General features: G+C 48.7%; 1 protein-coding gene across 1 annotated transcript; it reads left to right on the plus strand.

Annotated features, from left to right (window-relative positions):
- Positions 1–36: 36 nt before the first annotated feature.
- On the plus strand, positions 37–11,863 carry LOC134423218 (cytochrome P450 4B1-like). The gene is made up of 12 exons (XM_063166055.1): positions 37–275; positions 4,149–4,293; positions 4,948–4,992; positions 5,513–5,640; positions 7,156–7,280; positions 7,398–7,549; positions 8,091–8,197; positions 8,684–8,874; positions 9,287–9,420; positions 9,561–9,625; positions 10,221–10,303; positions 11,117–11,863. Exons 1-12 carry the CDS (start codon positions 96–98, stop codon positions 11,283–11,285), a joined length of 1,524 nt encoding a protein of 507 aa, XP_063022125.1. The 5' UTR covers positions 37–95; the 3' UTR covers positions 11,286–11,863.
- The last annotated feature ends 4,499 nt before the right edge of the window (positions 11,864–16,362 follow it).

Below are 16,362 nucleotides of genomic sequence, written 5' to 3' on the forward strand. Positions count from 1 at the left end.
GACCTGCCTCTCCGCCCCGCATTGGCTGCCGCGGCCGGTGCCGCCGGGGCGCTGGGGGACACCGGAGGCAGCGGCTGGCGGCTCTCACGGGGACCATGAAGCTCCTGTGGCTGGGCGTGGATGTCTCCAGGGTCCTGCACCTGGCCGCCGTGTTCTGCCTGACCTGCGTGCTGCTGAAAGCCATCCAGCTGTTCCACCGGCGGCGGGAGCTGCTGCGGGCGCTGGCCGACTTCCCCGGGCACCCGACCCACTGGCTCTTCGGCCACGTCCACGAGGTGGGGAAGGGAGAGCCGGGGCTGCGCTGCCGGGAGCGGGGGCAGTGCGGGGGGCGGCTTTTCCGAGGGCGTGTGGGAGTGATGCCGGTGGGACTTGTCCGGGAGAATTGCCGGACGGGTGAGAGGTGGGCATCCCTTTTCCCAGCCAGACCAACGTGCTTTCCCTGCCTGTGATGCTTAGCGAGAGCACGGCTCACGCAGAGCTCCGCAGGCTGCTGCAGACTGCACGGTGGAAAAGGGTGGTGGCTGGCTCGCAAGTAAAGAGAGCACGGTGTGGCATAGGCAAGGTCATGCCGGGCTGAGGTGCTGGAGGGCAGCCGAGCCGCGCTGCTCTATGCCGGGGCAGGCTCCAGTGTCACCTCCCTGCTCCTCTGACAGCCAGGGCAGGGCCGCTGCAGCTTTCCCTGTGGTTTCCTGGGCAGATGCTCGCTGCTCCCGTTATCCACAGGCACTTCCTCTCCCCTCCCAGCTTGCGTCGCCCTCACGGCCAGGTGAACCTGACAATTGTCGTTCTGAGCCACTTTTCAGCCATAGAACACATCACAGGCATTGCATCCAGCACAGGAGATGTGGATCTACTTACAATTGCATTAAGGTCATGAGTAACTGAACCCACGTACATAGGCGAGCCTGGTTCTGGTCACTGGAGTCAGGGATGATTATTCCCTGAGTTATGCACTTGCCCACACAGATCACCATGGCTGCCTTGGCAAACAGATTTTCACAACTCAGCAGCAGCCTCACGAGCTTGCCTGATGCAAAAGGCTTTTCCATATGTGCTAAAGGCTGCCTAAAATCACCTTGCCCGCTACTGGGCTCTGCTGGTGTCCTGCCGTGGCCACCTCTGTGGCACATTAAATAGCTGGCACCCTGAAAAGTGTCTGGGAAATCAGGAGCAGACCTCACAGGACTTGTCTCTGTGCTGTGGCAGTGCCAGTGTTGCTGTGCTGGACAGAACAAGCAGTCTTTTGGCAATGTAAGCATGAAGATGGGCCAGTTCAGAGCTTTGTTACACTGCCAGTTAGACTTTAAAACTGCAATTAAATAAAGTATGTTCTTCTGTTTGTTAGTTGTGACTATTTGCCCTGGAAGGAAATTTAACCATTTGTGCCAATCACTTGCTGTCATCATACCTAGGTTGCTCGTGCCTCAACTTTTACCTCAATGTTTTTATGAGAATTCCTTTTTTGAAGATTTAACAATTTGCTGATTAATGCTGCTGAATTCCCCAGAGCCTAACAGTTCACTGAGCCAGCAAAGAAACTGGAAACTGGCAATGCTCTGGGCACACAGTGAATACAAAGTTTGCACACACCTCAAGGAGGACCTGTGAGCTGTATTCAGGGAGAACACTGACATTTCCTGTTCTGCTGATTTAACTGATTGTTTTCTTGTTTTGATCCAGGCCAGTTTAAAATCTCAAATGTATTTGTCATGCTCTGGGTGGATCTCCTTTGTTTTAAAGTATTCTCTGGGTATTAGTCTCTGCTTATCCAAGTCACTCAGTAGAAATGGCACTAAGATATCAGGAAGAGCTTGTGTAGAGCTGTTCAGTCTCACTGCAGCAGCATGGCTTAGTTAAACCCAGACTGCCAGCCCTGAGCTGACCAAACTGACTCGCCATGGCCGGGGTTGGTGGGAGGCAGAGGAGGGCAGGGTCACTGCCCTGCTGGCCCAGGGAGGGTGTCAGTCAGTCCCTCGGCAGCCCTTTGTCCACTTGTGCCCTGTGTGGGGACGAGCCAGCCCCTCTGGCTGCCTGCAGCACACCCTCATGCTCAGATTTCAGCTTCTGTGTTCTCCCTTTCATTTGCTATCAGTGAGTAGTCATTAAATGTGCCCTTAAGCCTCTTCCCGGATGCTTTTAGTGTTGGATCCATTTCAAACCTTGCATTTCAGCATGAGATCAGGCAATTACCTTTCTTTTTTAGACCCAAGTGGGGTTAATACTTTTCTTTTCAAGCCCCCAGGGGAAGAAGAAGTAGAAGTAATGGTCTTTCGTGCAGAGCTGGGTATGTGGAGCCGTGATTAAGGCATGAGAGCTTTCAGTTCCTCTGCAGCTCACAGAACTTTACACCCTCTGCTCCAGGAGTGCTTGGTGCAGCAGGTTACTCACCTTGAGGGTAACCTCTCCTCTCTGATAAACCCGTTCAATCCTCTGCCAGCACAGGGGTGGTTCTTGATAGCACAAGCTAAAGCGCTGCTCCAAAACAAGATTGCATGCAAAAGCTTCTAGGATTAGGACTCCTGCCAACGAGACTTGCTCAGCACCTCCCAGTTACTTGCCATTATATTTTTTGTGATTCACAACAGGACAAGCACAGGCAGCTGTATCAAAGGGGCTTTCACATGTTCAGATGTCACTTAGCTAAAGGCACTGTGCCAAACACTGCTTCTGCTGGAACTTGCTGAAGAGTTGGGTGCTGAGGAGAGCTGCCTCTTTTTGCCCCAAAATTTGATCCCTGAAGTCAGAGAAATTGATGGTTCTATTTATATTTATTTATATTAAGTGGTTCTATTTATATTTATATTAAGTTCAAAATCTTCAACCTGAGTGAGGGAGGTTGTAATAACTGGTTGTAGTTCATAATTCTGCTGAATGTGGGAGACACATGGGATGTGCTGCAGGGACACCTCAGCTCGTGAGGAAGGGGGGGGCTCAGTCTTGGAGCTGAACCCAGATCTGCCCCTGGCAGACACCCAGGACTCAGGAGTATGATCTCCAAGACAAGCCACACGTGGCTGAATATTTGATGTGGGTGATTATTTGGGTATGAGCCATGTCCTGGGTTGAGAAACAGCAGCCAGACCAAAAGCTGAGCTGGGATAACTCAGCACTAAAGCAACTGAGCAAATATTCACTTCATACAGCCAGTAGGGTAACTTTGAGGCTGATTTCTGCACCAGTATGCTGATTTAATTAATCTTCAAGTCAAAGCAGCAGCAGCTATGTCAGACCCAGCTTACCAAAATCCTTCCCCCTGCATATTGGCCCAGAGTAGTTTCTCTTCAAAGAAAAAAAATCTTACATGGTTTTGTCTCTGTGGTTTTCTTCCTCTGCCTGTGATTGTGGATCTTTCCACTTGTTTTCTGTCTATTTCCTGTACACAACAGCACTGACGGTAAAAGCAACAAAGGAGAGATTACTGCAGACTGAACCTGCCACTGCTGGTGATATGAAAGCTGGTGACAGTGCTGCTCCTCAGATTGCAACTTCCAAGGACAGGAGATAAATCTTCCCAGGACTGCCAGCTCTTCATTGCCTGTTAAATTCAATTCCCAGAAATCAATGAATTCTTAATGTAACGTTAACTTAACTTAATGTAACCAGTGTTCCCTTCTCTGCACAATCCATTGGTGACTTTGGACTAATTCTGTGCAATTTTTCCTGGACACTGGCCTTCTCCACTGAAATGTCTGGAGGGGGCTGTGGTTTCTCACAGCTGCACTGGGGTTAGCAGTGATGCTGTTGGCTGCTCTGTTTTCTCTCATCTGCAGGATGCTAATTGCTCAGCCATGTGCAAGTCAGAATGTAGCTGCATGCCACAAAATGCAGATGCTGGCTTGGGCAAATCTGTCTTCTATGGGGTGGCCATGGAAAAAGAGCTGATAACACATATGAGCTGATAGGCACCACCATGGTGCCCAAGGATGTTCTCTAGCTTAAGTGATAAGGAAGAATTATTTTATAGGAGCTTTAAAAGCAGCAAACATCTCTATCTCCCATCCTCTGCAAACATGGAGGAAAAACACCTTGTTTATCCTTACCTGATTTTGTGCTCAGAAAGACGTGCAACTTTTAAGACAGTGTATAGTGAGATTTTTTTTCCTCCAAATCTGTATATTCTTTCTTTCTTTTTTCTTCTCCTGAACTAGTTTCTCAAGGAGGAAGAGGTGCTGGACAAGGCAGAGCTCTGGGCCCAGAAGTACCCACTTGTTCACCCTATGTGGTTTGGGAGTTTCTCAGCATTCCTGGTTATCACTGATCCCGACTATGCCAAGGTTCTGTTGGCCAGAGGAGGTGAGAGATTATGGCTTCAGCTGGGGAGCAACAACCCCAGATTTCCCATGCCAGCCTCAAAATTTACAGCAAGGCGGGGTTTCAGAGAGAGGTTTTCTGCAGAAATCATTTAAAGGCATGGAGAGACACCACTCCTTCGTGCTGTGCCCTGGGTGCTTCAGGCACAAGGCTGCAGGACTGACCTGACTCTAAATCCATTGCTGGAAAATCAGACTTCCTCAAGTGCTCCTTGAAAATTTAACTACTCAGTGCCTGATCCCAGCAAGGAGAAAACACCTGGGAGCTTTTTTCTAGGTTCAGAGTTTTGGCTCCTACTATAGAGAAGTATCTTTAGTGCATCAAGAGGAACAGGTGCTGAACAGTGATGTCTGAGAGGGTTAATCATTTATCACACTGCACAGACTTTGGACTACCAATATGCTTGTTTTTTCCAGTGTGAGCATCTGCTTTTTTATGTATTTATTGCTGCTGGCAGAGACAATGTTGTTTTGTGTTGAAATACTGGGAGTTCTGCAGGGATGTCACTGGTTTTTCTTCATACCCAAAAGTGAGAGCTAGAGGGAGCTTTCAGCTGCAAACCTGGGTTTATGCTATTGAAACACTTACCATTTTATTTTTACCATTTTATTTTCTCTTTCTTTATTTTTTTAACAGATCCCAAGGATAACATCAGCTACAAACACCTTGTCCCATGGATTGGTATGTATTCCCAGGGCTTTGCCTGCCAGGAATGATTCTGAAGTTAGTCAAAAGCATGCTATAAATAAACAGCATTGTACCTGTTCCTTGATGGACTTATAGCTAAAAGCTTCCTGAAATTATTGCATTTACTGAAAAAGGTGCTAAGTAGTTGAGTTTATTTTCAAGGAAGGAAAATTCAGACATAAAAGATGTACAAATACTTACACGTCCATAGGTAGCGAAGACTGGTGATGGGGAAAGCTTAAATTCATTGGAGACTGGTGAAAAATACATCTGCTGTTCTGAATTTCTCAATTCCAGTAGTGTTGGTGTTTCTTCTCAGAGACACCACTGTGCCATTTTGGTGAGCAGGGCTTTGCTCAGCTCTGGGAACCCTGGGGCTGATGGCAGCATTTGGAAATACCCTCTCACAGCAGCTCAGATAGCAGATTTAATCACACTGTGTGCAGGCTGAGGCTGTGTCTGCAGGCAGCTGAGAGCATGCCCAGCTAAACATGCCTTGCCTGTGTTTCCCCAGGGAATGGGTTGCTGATCTTACATGGGCCCAAGTGGCACCAACACAGAAAACTCCTGACCCCAGGGTTTCACTACGACGTCTTGAAGCCGTACGTGGCCCTGATGGCAGAATCTACAAACGTGATGCTGGTAGGACTCATGATGCTCCCCCTCTCTGCCCTGTTTGCTTCTCCCCATCCTGTCTGGTTAGGAGGTGAATGCTGGAGCAGGGTTCTCTTTATCTAGTAGTTGTAAGGACATGCTGTGTCCTGGTGGTCAGTCTTTCTGAATCACCCCAAATCCCTGTCCTTGAGCTGGAAGGGATGAGCAGCCCTTGGAAGGGATGAGCAGGTTGAGCCTCCCTGCAATGACAGTGTCTCTGGTACTACTGCCTTGGGATCTGTGGCTGAGAGTTCAGGATTGATGTTACTGCCATCCCATGCATGATCACAGTTCCAGCAGCAGCTTCTTATAAGGTGTTTGTCTAAGTAAAGAATTGAGGTAAAATATGTTCATAATAAATCTGCCAAAAATAAAGGTTGGAGCACGGCTATAGTGTGATCTAAGCTTAAAGGGTATTATTTGCTGTCAACATACCCATGACTAGACTGCAACCCCTGCCATGGCTCACAAACAGTGAAAATGCATTGTTCTTCAATCCACTGGTGCTGGGCAGGATGGAAACCAGTAGGAATTACAGGAGAAGGGCACCAGGCTTTGTGCATGTGAACTGGAGGAGTCTGGATGCTGAATCTCTCCCTTCTCCTTCACCTCCCTCACTCCAACCTCCCTGGCAGCTTCAAATATATCCTGGCTGGATTCCTCCTACTGGCCCAGGGAACAGCCAGGAGCCGGGGGCTGGAGAGCCAGGAGAGCTTTTGCAAGGCTCAGAAGTGCCTGGGAGTTTGAAACTCCTTGTGCGCAGCGCCAGTTGTCTGAGCCCGTGCCACCAGGTGGCAATCGTAGCCTGTGCTAGGACGTGCATCTGTCCCCGCAAGCCTGGTTTAGTGCTGTGGAGCTCAGATGTCACCGTGCTCCTCCCTCCCCTCCCTTTCTCAGCTTTGAAGTCCACTCGTTCCTTAGAGCCTCGAGGGAATAGTGGATTCATCATCACTGCGTGTCTGCTGGGGAGGAGAAGCAGGATTTATTGTTTCTTTAGGGGTGCCCTGTGCAAAGGGTTGAGCAAGGGCTCCTGTATTACTTGCTGGCAAAACACTGGCACAGAGATCATGTGACAGAAAAAACCTTGCTCCAAAGTTTGTGTCCTGGGCACAAAGCTGAAATCTGCTCAAGAAGGCACCCAGTGAAGCCCAATTCCAGTATATGCTGCTCCTGTACAGAGAAACACACTGTATCCTAGGAAAGATTTGGGTAACTCCCCATCACCCAGAAATGCACCTGTCCTGGGCTTCTCCAGGTGCTCTTGCCTCAGGATGGGCTGTAGCCAGGCTCACCACCACCAGGATCCAAGAACAGCAGTTGCCTGAGGCAAATCACATATTAACCATCCCAGTCTGGGATTTTGCTGATAACTAGAGATCCCCTTCTTTTTTTTCTATTTCTGTGGGATGTATCTCTATCTAAGCACTCATTTAACCAGGGGGTGACTACAGATCATGCAGAGCTGACCCTTTTCTTCTCATTTCTGTCTCCTTTGTGCCCTAGGATAAGTGGGAAAAGCTGATAGCAGATGGGAAGCCAGTGGAGCTCTTTGAGCACGTCAGCTTGATGACTCTCGATAGCATCATGAAATGTGCCTTCAGTTGTCACAGCGACTGCCAGACCAACAGGTCAGTGCTGGCTGCCCCAAACCCTGGCAGGAAGTTTGCAGCTCAGAAGGGAAATGGGCAAATTGCTTGTCACCGTGCTCCCACAAGTTTACAAGCTTCCTATTCCCCTCTGTCCAGGAAAAACACCTACATCCAGGCTGTCTACGACCTCTGCCACATGGTGCACCAGCGCCTCCGCATCTTCCCCTACCACAATGACATCATTTACTGGCTCAGCCCCCACGGGTTTCAGTTCAGGAAGGCCTGCAGGATCGCTCATGACCACACAGGTATTCCCTGCTGGCATCCTCTCCCAAAGCTTTGGGCAGAGGCAGTCAGGTTTTCTCCTTGCCTGTGCAGTGAATTCTGCGCAGAGGCTCAGAGCTGAGATCCAAGCAGGGCATCAGCTTGCAGTAGTGATCTGATCTAGGCAAGAAACCAAGGGGTCTCTCAGCTCCTGGGTCATTAAACTGGACTGTTGGAGGAATTGCCCTCTGGAAATGCTCCTGTAAAATGTCCAGAGACTGGTGAGACAAGGAATGGGCATTGCAGGCAACACCAGTGCAACAAATGATTTTCCATTCCAAGCCAGGTGTGACTTAAATGCATGAGAGGTGTGTAAAGTAGGCTGAGAAGTCCATGGTGAACAAAGAAAAGGGTGACAATGTCCATGGCATTTGTGGCCATGCTGCTGGAAAAACCAAAGTGCCTGGGATGCAGAAGCACAGGTCAAATGCATCATGGGCTGAGCAGTGCTCATCTCCTTGGGTGAGGTTTGCATTCAAAGGAAGGACTATTTTGCAGCTGAACCTTTAACTCTTTCTGCCCCAGACAAGGTGATCCAGGAGCGAAAGGAATCCCTTAAAGATGAACGGGAATTTGAAAAGATCCAGAAGAAGAGACATTTGGACTTCTTGGACATTCTGCTGTGTGCCAAAGTGAGTGGCAAGGAGTGTATGTGTGGCAGGGCACAGAGTGCAAAAGCAAGTCAGTCTTAGCAGGGGTGCCACAAGCCACCAGAGAACCTCAGGACTGCACAAGCCATTAAAAAAAATTAGCCCAGTCCCACCCAGTTGAAGAGAGGCCAAGGTGATCTAATTTTCCATTGCTGAAGTGTTGGCAGTGTCTTTTTGGGTATACAGCATGCAGAGGGATTCTGTAGTCCTGGTGCTTTAATAAGGGGGGGTAAAGAGATTTAAAAGTGAAGGGAAGGGAGCTCTGAATTCGGTGTAAACAGACATTGATTTTGTTTACATGTATCACACAGGCATCATCACACCCCTTTTGCAAGAGCTGAAAGAATACAATGGTCCCTACTGGGATAGTTACATATTTTTATATATGTGTGTGTGTGTGTTACTGTAATATATATATATATATAAATTTTATGTATGTGGGCCACTGAGAGTGTCTCTGGACTGTAGGATGAGAATGGAGCTGCACTGTCCGATGAGGACCTGCGTGCTGAGGTGGACACCTTCATGTTTGAAGGCCATGACACAACAGCCAGTGGCATCTCCTGGCTCTTCTACTGCCTGGCAACCCACCCTGAGCACCAGCAGCGCTGCAGGGAGGAGATCCAGGGCATCCTGGGGGACCGGGAGACAATCCAGTGGTAAGGCTGCACCAATTCCTCTGCTGGTCACTCCTTTCCTATCGCTGCCATTTCTCAGTGAGCGATGCCGTCAAGGCTCAAAACTGCGAGTGCTAAAGGTTGCTGCATGCACAGGGACTTCACAGACCCTGCAGCTAAGTCTGGAAAGGACATTCTGGATGCCATCCCAAGTCCTGGGCCACCAGCACTGCTCTTGGCTCTCTCCTATTTTCTCACCACAAGACATCATAGATGTGCTTTTCATTTTCCCCTGTCTCTTTGCACTTGAGCTTGTTCAGTGGCTGTTCAGGTGGGCATTGCGGGTCCCTCTGTTCTGTTGCAGTCTGCTCAGGGGCTGGGTGGCTGTGGCTGAAGGGACCTCCCAGCACAGGCACTGGGGGGGATGTGGGGCTCAGCCTGGCTGTCCCAACAGGGAGGACCTGGGCAAGATGCCTTACAGCACCATGTGCATCAAGGAGAGCCTGCGCCTCTACCCGCCCGTGCCCGGCGTGTCCCGGCAGCTCAGCAAGCCCATCACCTTCCCCGATGGACGCACCCTGCCCGAAGGTCTGTGCATCCCCCTCCTGCTGCCCCTGCTCTCAGGCACCAGCTGCCTCCTGCTGGCACACATGTTCAGCCAGGGCTGTGCAGATGTTGGCTTGTTCCTTTGTCAGTGAGCCCTTGTCTCCTCCTCAATTGTTTTCCAGGCAGCGTCACTGCAATAAGCATTTACCTCATTCACAGAAACCCTGAAGTATGGAAAGATCCTTTGGTGAGTTTTTTTTTTTTTTGATCTCCTAATAGTTCTTTCCCTTTGTGGTGTGTGAGACGGTGTTTGCAGGGATCTTAGGATGAGGGAAGAGACGAGGCTCTGACTCCATGTTTCTGAAGGCTTGATTTATTATTTTATGATATATATTGTATTAAAACAATGCTAAAAGAATAGAAGAAAGGATTTAATCAGAAGGCTAGCTAAGAATAGGAAAAAAAGGAATGAATAACAAAGGCTTGTGTCTCGGACAGAGAGTCTGAGCAAGCTGGCTGTGATTGACCATTAATTAGAAACAACCATATGAGACCAATCACAGATGCACCTGTTGCATTCCACAGCAGCAGATAACCATTGTTTACATTTTGTTCCTGAGGTCTCTCAGCTTCTCAGGAGAAAAAATCCTAAGGAAAGGATTTTTCATAAAATATATCTGTGACAGTGATGTGCCTCTTCCCATGTACCCTTCACCCGTTAGAATTCTCTCTCTGCTATGGAGTTGTTCATAAATGAAGGGGTGTCACATTTCTCAAGAAACCAGTCAGTAGTGTGTTCTTTAAATAATCACTTTTTCTTGCTGCATGTTCTTCATTTCCAGGTGTTTGACCCTCTGCGTTTTTCCCCGGAGAATGTCTCTGGCAGGCACTCTCATGCCTTTCTGCCTTTTTCTGCTGGAATGAGGTAAAGGGAACTGAACACTGAAGGAGTAGTGGGCAGAGACCACTACCTGCAGAATTACATAGTTAAATAGTTAAATGAGGGTATAACTGTTTGTGCAACAGAAGGGTTCTGATACCAGCAGGCAAAATGGGAAGGCAGCATTGCCAAGCCCCTTCTGGGGACAGGGAACTGATCCCAAAGCTGTGGGACATCCTGTTGGCATCCTGCAGGGAGCTTGCAGCATTCTGAGCTCACCTGCTCTCCTCTCCTTGATTCAAAGACCCCACCCCACCCTCTTGCCTTTTGATTCTCCCCTTTTCCCTTCCTCCCAATCCTTCCCTTTGCCCTGTGCTGACTCCTTCAAGGCCAGCACCTTGCAGACCTTCCCTGCTTGGAGTCCCACCCCCTCATCCCTACTGGCTTCCTTTGGCTTCCCCATCTCCCTCGTTCTCCGTGACCACACATCGAGCTCCTGATGTTCCTCTCCATTCCTCCTGCTCAGCCCATGCCCCTGGGGCCCCCTGTGTTCTGAGGGGGAGGATGTGTGCTGGTGTGGGATGGGCTGAGATGGGCTGTGGGGTTTGCTGTGCCCAGCACTGGGATTGGGCTGTGTGGGATGGGCTGTGGCGTTTGCAGTGCCCCACACTGGGATGGGCTGTGGCATTTGCAGTGCCCCACACTGGGATGAGCTGTGGGGTTTGCTGTGCCCAGCACTGGGATTGGGCTGTGTGGGATGGGCTGTGGGGTTTGCAGTGCCCCACACTGGGATGGGCTGTGGCGTTTGCAGTGCCCCACACTGGATGGGGCTGGCTGAGCTGCTCCCTCTCCCTGCAGGAACTGCATCGGGCAGCAGTTTGCCATGAACGAGATGAAGGTGGCACTGGCTCTGACCCTGCTGCGCTTCGAGCTCCTGCCCGACCCTGCCACGCCCCCCCTCAAGATAACTCGGATCATCCTTCGCTCCAAGAACGGGATCCACCTGTATTTAAGGAAGCTCCGCTGAAGCTGGCACACATCCTGCCTTCACCAGAGGGAGGGACCGAGCAGATGACGGGGCTGCGTTTCTCTGGGGTGGAAGTGCAGGGCAGGATTTGGGGATGAGCATTCCTGATTTCTGTGCTTCATCCACCAGCTGAAAGCCCTTTTCAGGTGGGCCCCAGGTGGCTGGGATGCCATGGCACAGAGCCATCTGCTCCAGGGCACTGATCTGAGAGCAGCCAGGCATGGCCACGCTCTCTGTCCCCTTGCACTGCCATAAGAGCAGGCCTGGCCTGGGCTGGGAACATCTGCAGGTCCCACCAGCCTCCTTCTTACCAAATCCTGCCTTCACACTCGTGCCCTGGCCAAATGTGTGGCCATTTCCAGCCCTGCTCCGTCATCAGCACCTTCCTCAGTGCCTGGAGGTCAGCCCTCCTCTCCTGCAGTGGGGACAGCTGTGACAGACCTCTGTCTCACTTCTCACACTCAGTGGGCCTCTGATTTGTTGAAAGCACTGATTCCAGTTGGGACTCTGAAATCGTGCCCAAACTGCAAAATATTCTGTAATTTTTGTCTTAATAAACCAATAATTTTTCCTGCAAACAGCAGCTGTGTTGTTTATATTGCTGGTGCTTTCCTGCTTCATCACAAATGCAGTGTAAAACTCCTTTAGAAATGGAAAATGTGGAGAGGAAGCCCGTGAGCAACAAGAGACCACCCTGGACAGGCCAGGAAACTGCCTGTGGGTCTCCAGCCAGCACAGCATCTCCTTCCATGGACAACTCTTTAATAGGGGCCCAATAATCAATCATCAAAGTTCTCATAGGTACAAAGTGTGTCTGGGGGTGGGTTTCCTCTTAATTTTTAGTATTCTTTTATTTTCTTAAGCTGATAAAATTATGAGAGTTGGTACACTGGAGGACACTAGTGAGCTGTCCTCTGCCTCTGCAGGAATCATTGAGAGAGGCAGAGTATGCTCATCAAAATGTCAAAAGTTATGAAACTATGAGACTCCACAAGCTCTTTGGAGGGCCATGTCAGGATACAAAATTATTTTGATAAATTGAAAAACTGCTGCTGTGAATGGAATGCGAGTCCATAAGCACAAGAGCAGGCACAGGCATGGCACAAAACCCAGAGAAAAAATGACTGACAGGCAGCAATTTCTCCAGTGGATGTTCTGTACACAGAGACACAGAAAAGGTAATATGAATCAATAATATCCTGCTCTTGCAATCACAGCAAACATCATGCTTGGATGCATAGCACAAATATTTCTCAAAAATTTTTCACTTGTGCCTCTTTCAGCAGATGAAATGAGACAGTGTCCTTCAACTCTGTTTGGAGATTTAAGTATAAAAGCAACAGCATCTGCTCCAAGCTTACATACTCTAAAGTGCAAAATGAGAAAATTTTTAATCAAAATAACTGAAGTTACCTGAAGTAAATTGCATACATCTCTCTATTGGATGCAATTTTCTTACAAAGACAAGATTTGAAGAAAATACCATCTAAAGAAGAGTGGATGAATCTTGGCATTCCAATGGGGAAGATTAAAGCACGAGCATCTAATGAGCAAGAGCAAAGGCTGAAATCATGGTGTACCCACTGAAAGAGAGTGGGTTAGAGGGGATCACAGCAGGGGAACTTGACATACCTCATGTAGATACATGGCAGCTGCTAAATTGCATTTGGGTAGATACACACTGCACAACATCAAGCACTCCCTAAGATTTCTAAAGCCCTGGCATAGGTTATTTGGAGAATCTGCAGAGGTTTTAAAAGTTGGTGACTGTTTTTATGAATACTCCAGAAGCCCAGAGGAGGTAATGGATGTGGTAGAAGGCAAGTTTTGTTTGGTTTTTGTGAGTGGGTTGAACTGGGGATACAGGAAAAGCTGCACTGATGCTGTCCCAGCTGGACCATCCAACACGTGAATGTTCCTGGCCCTGGGATGGAAAAGTCTGACTGCTCCTGTCTTCATCCTGTTCAGTCATTGTCTCCCTCCTGACTTCTAGGATTCACTAAAAAACTGCCTCTTCATATCTGAAGAGGAAAAGGGAAGATGCCCTGCAGCATTCTCACTGTCCTCTCAGAGTTGTGCTTGAGGCCTCTTCACATGAGAAGGGAGCAGAGCCTGATTTCCCCTGCAGCCACCCAAACCCAGCATAAAATCTGCTCACAAGTCTCTCTTGTGATGGTTCTGTCACCCTCTGAGGCCAAGAACCAGAGACACTGTTAAACAACACCCCACATGGCAGCCCAGCTCACAATTTCCCTGATCCACAGCATGGCAGGCCAGCCAGCCTGCATCCCACATCCTGCATCCCACATCCCATATCCTGAATCCTGCATCATCCCACATCCTGCATCATCTCATGTCCTGCATCACAGATCTCCCATGGCTGCCCATGGACAGCAGGGCTGAGGCTGCAACAGAGCTTCTGGAGCTACTGTGCCCCAGTGCCAGAGCAAGCCAGAACCTGATTCCTGACAGCAGTTCCCCAAATCTACCTTTCCCCTCCCAGATATTAGAGATATGGCAATAATAAAAACACCTGGTTACATGGGATGTGTTGCTATAAGGGCAGTCAAGGTGCAGAGAGCCTCCCTCCTTCTCTCTTCCTTCCCTACTTTTTGCAGAAAGGGTAATTGCAAAGATGATGGGCTGACCTTGGACTGAGTGATTCAGACCTTCAGATAACTGTTGTAACAAGAGCTCCTGGTGGTGGCTGTGCCAAGACAAGGGTCAGTCTTGGTTTCACTTAAAAACATCTTGGGTTTTTCTCATTGCTTGGTTTTCCAACAGCAGCAGGGCAAAGATGCCACCTACTCCTGCAGTTATACCTGTCCCCACAGGCTGTCACCGGCGCTGTGCAGCCACATCCCAGCCACAGGAAGGTGTCTGTCTGTCTCAGTTCCGTGCTGGCACTTTTTCAGATGGTGCCAGGCATGCTGGAAGTGGCAGGACCAGCAGGGAGAGCAGCTGGCTGGCAGCACCGGGAATGCAGTGCCTGCCCAGGACCCACGCTGCTCTCCAGGCAAATTTACTGTCAGATGGCACCAGCAATTTCATCTAAACTCCGCTGGGATTTTACACTGGAAGCAGCCTGTAAATTAAATAACTATTGCAACATATTTGTCAGACAGCTGTATTAAATGCTTCCAGATATACATTCATCCTCGAGACATGTGTGGTCAGATGGGATCCAGGCAGCTTGCATTACTCTGCAACACTTGCTGGGCTCTTGCCATGATTTTCTCATCTATCATGTGTTTGGAAGCTTGAAATGTTATTATTTTTTTTGGCATTACTGCTACATTTCATCTGTCATCACGATGTGCTGCAGGAACACACAGGGACAGAGGGCCTGGACTCTTCCTCCTATCTGAATAAACACAGGCACAACCAGGGAAAGCAGCTGCTGCAAGGTCAGCCTCTGGGCCAAAGCACCCATTTGCCACCTAAATTTCACCTGCTCAGTAAAACACTTATTCTGCAATGAATTCTGACCATGTGAGTTAAATCAGTGAGGAAGATCCTCTCCCTCTTCTGCTTAGGTGTCTCAAGTGAGTGGAGAAATCCCCAAGACCCAGAAAGCAAATCCCACAGCCTGCTGAGTCCATGGCTGCGGTATGGGATGGAAATTCTCCAGTGTGAGTTTCTTGTTGATGGCCTGAACTGTTGTGACCCCTCTGCCATCACATGGACATCCACAGCACTAAGACAACTCTCCAGAGGCTCTCTGCAAATGTGTAACAGCTTTACAAGTGTCCTTTAACACCCAGCTGCAGTTTCACCAGTCTCAAATGTTCAGAAGGTCAAGCCAAGCTTCTATTCCCCCTATCAGAAAATACTTGTACCTGCTTTTTCATGCTGAGATCTTCTTCTGGAGTCCTCCATCACCAGGACTGTAGATTTTCCTGGTGCTAACAGCTGGTTCTGGCCTTGTCCCAGGCCTTTACAATGATCAGACCAATACTGCCCCTTTTCACTTTTCTTCGTTAGCAGCTCTGCAGCAACTTTGCCTTTTGAACTTTCATTGTTTCTTCCCCAGCAAAACCCCCTGAGTTTTCTTTCCCAGGCTGTGAGTGTTCATGGTTTCTCTTGCTGTGAAACCTCTGAAATACAAGAGAAAGGTTTTTCGCTCCCCTCTACCAGTGAAACATAGAATGCAGAGGCTGGAGGCTGGATTAAACCCAATTTTGCTATCACCAAAGATCAGATTCTTGCTCCAAATCCCCATAAATGGATTTAGCCAGTTTGTCTCCTATGTTCCCTCCATATTAGCTCATCACTTGACATCTCATATGAACTTCAAGACAAACCATATCCCTTGTCTTCACCAGTAAAACTAAAAAAAAAAAAATCTAAACCAGTAAATCAGAGTTTACTGGTTAATTTATAACTGTAAGGAAGCCAGTTTGGTAAAAATTAACCCTGTTCATGGTCAAACTCACTCTCCAGGGACTTTGTCAGCACTGAAAATTTCTGTGCTATAAAAGTTTCATCTGAAGCTGCACCAGAAGCTCCATCCACCTGCCCGGCCCCTCCACCTCTGGGTTTGGGGGTATTTATGTGTTGTTTTGTAGGGGATTGCTGAAAGGTGCCAGCCAAATCCAGATGGGTCAGTCTGGTAATGATGTAGGTACCACAGGACAGTCCAAACAGCTCCGTTGGCACTGAACAAAGGCTCAACCATCACATATCCCTCTTTTCCTTGTGCAGAGCTTGTGAGGGACCCAACTACACAGCATCATAATATTTATTAATGTTCTGCAGGCCTTCCCATGAGAGTTTGTCATGTCAAACTGGGTCCCTTTATGCTCTGGCTGTACCCAAAGCCCTCCCTAAGAGATGCCTAACTTGATTACAGCTTTCTGCCTCCTAAAGATCAACCTTTAACTCTGCCCTGAACTTTCACACAGACACAGCTGGCTCAGTACAAAAAGACACACCAATTTTCATGAAGATGGCCAAGTGTGTGAAAAGGTAGCTCTGCTCAGTGTGGTGCCTGCCAGGAATGTTCTCCAATGCAATGACAATGAACCTCAGATAAACAGTGGTTTTGTCAGCAAAATGACCCTACAAGCAGAAAATG

The sequence above is a fragment of the Melospiza melodia genome, chromosome 11 (genome assembly GCF_035770615.1).
Source record: "Melospiza melodia melodia isolate bMelMel2 chromosome 11, bMelMel2.pri, whole genome shotgun sequence".
NCBI classification, from domain to species: Eukaryota; Metazoa; Chordata; class Aves; order Passeriformes; family Passerellidae; genus Melospiza; species Melospiza melodia.

What these genes read in the sequence shown, in the direction of transcription:
- LOC134423218 (XM_063166055.1), top strand. Translation starts at nt 96, where the DNA reads ATGAAGCTCCTGTGGCTGGGCGTGGATGTCTCCAGGGTCCTGCACCTG. An exon ending in AGCGACTGCCAGACCAACAG is followed by an intron (nt 7,281 to 7,397) that starts GTCAGTGCTGGC and finishes CCCTCTGTCCAG; the next exon opens with GAAAAACACCTACATCCAGG. An exon ending in ACATTCTGCTGTGTGCCAAA is followed by an intron (nt 8,198 to 8,683) that starts GTGAGTGGCAAG and finishes TCTGGACTGTAG; the next exon opens with GATGAGAATGGAGCTGCACT.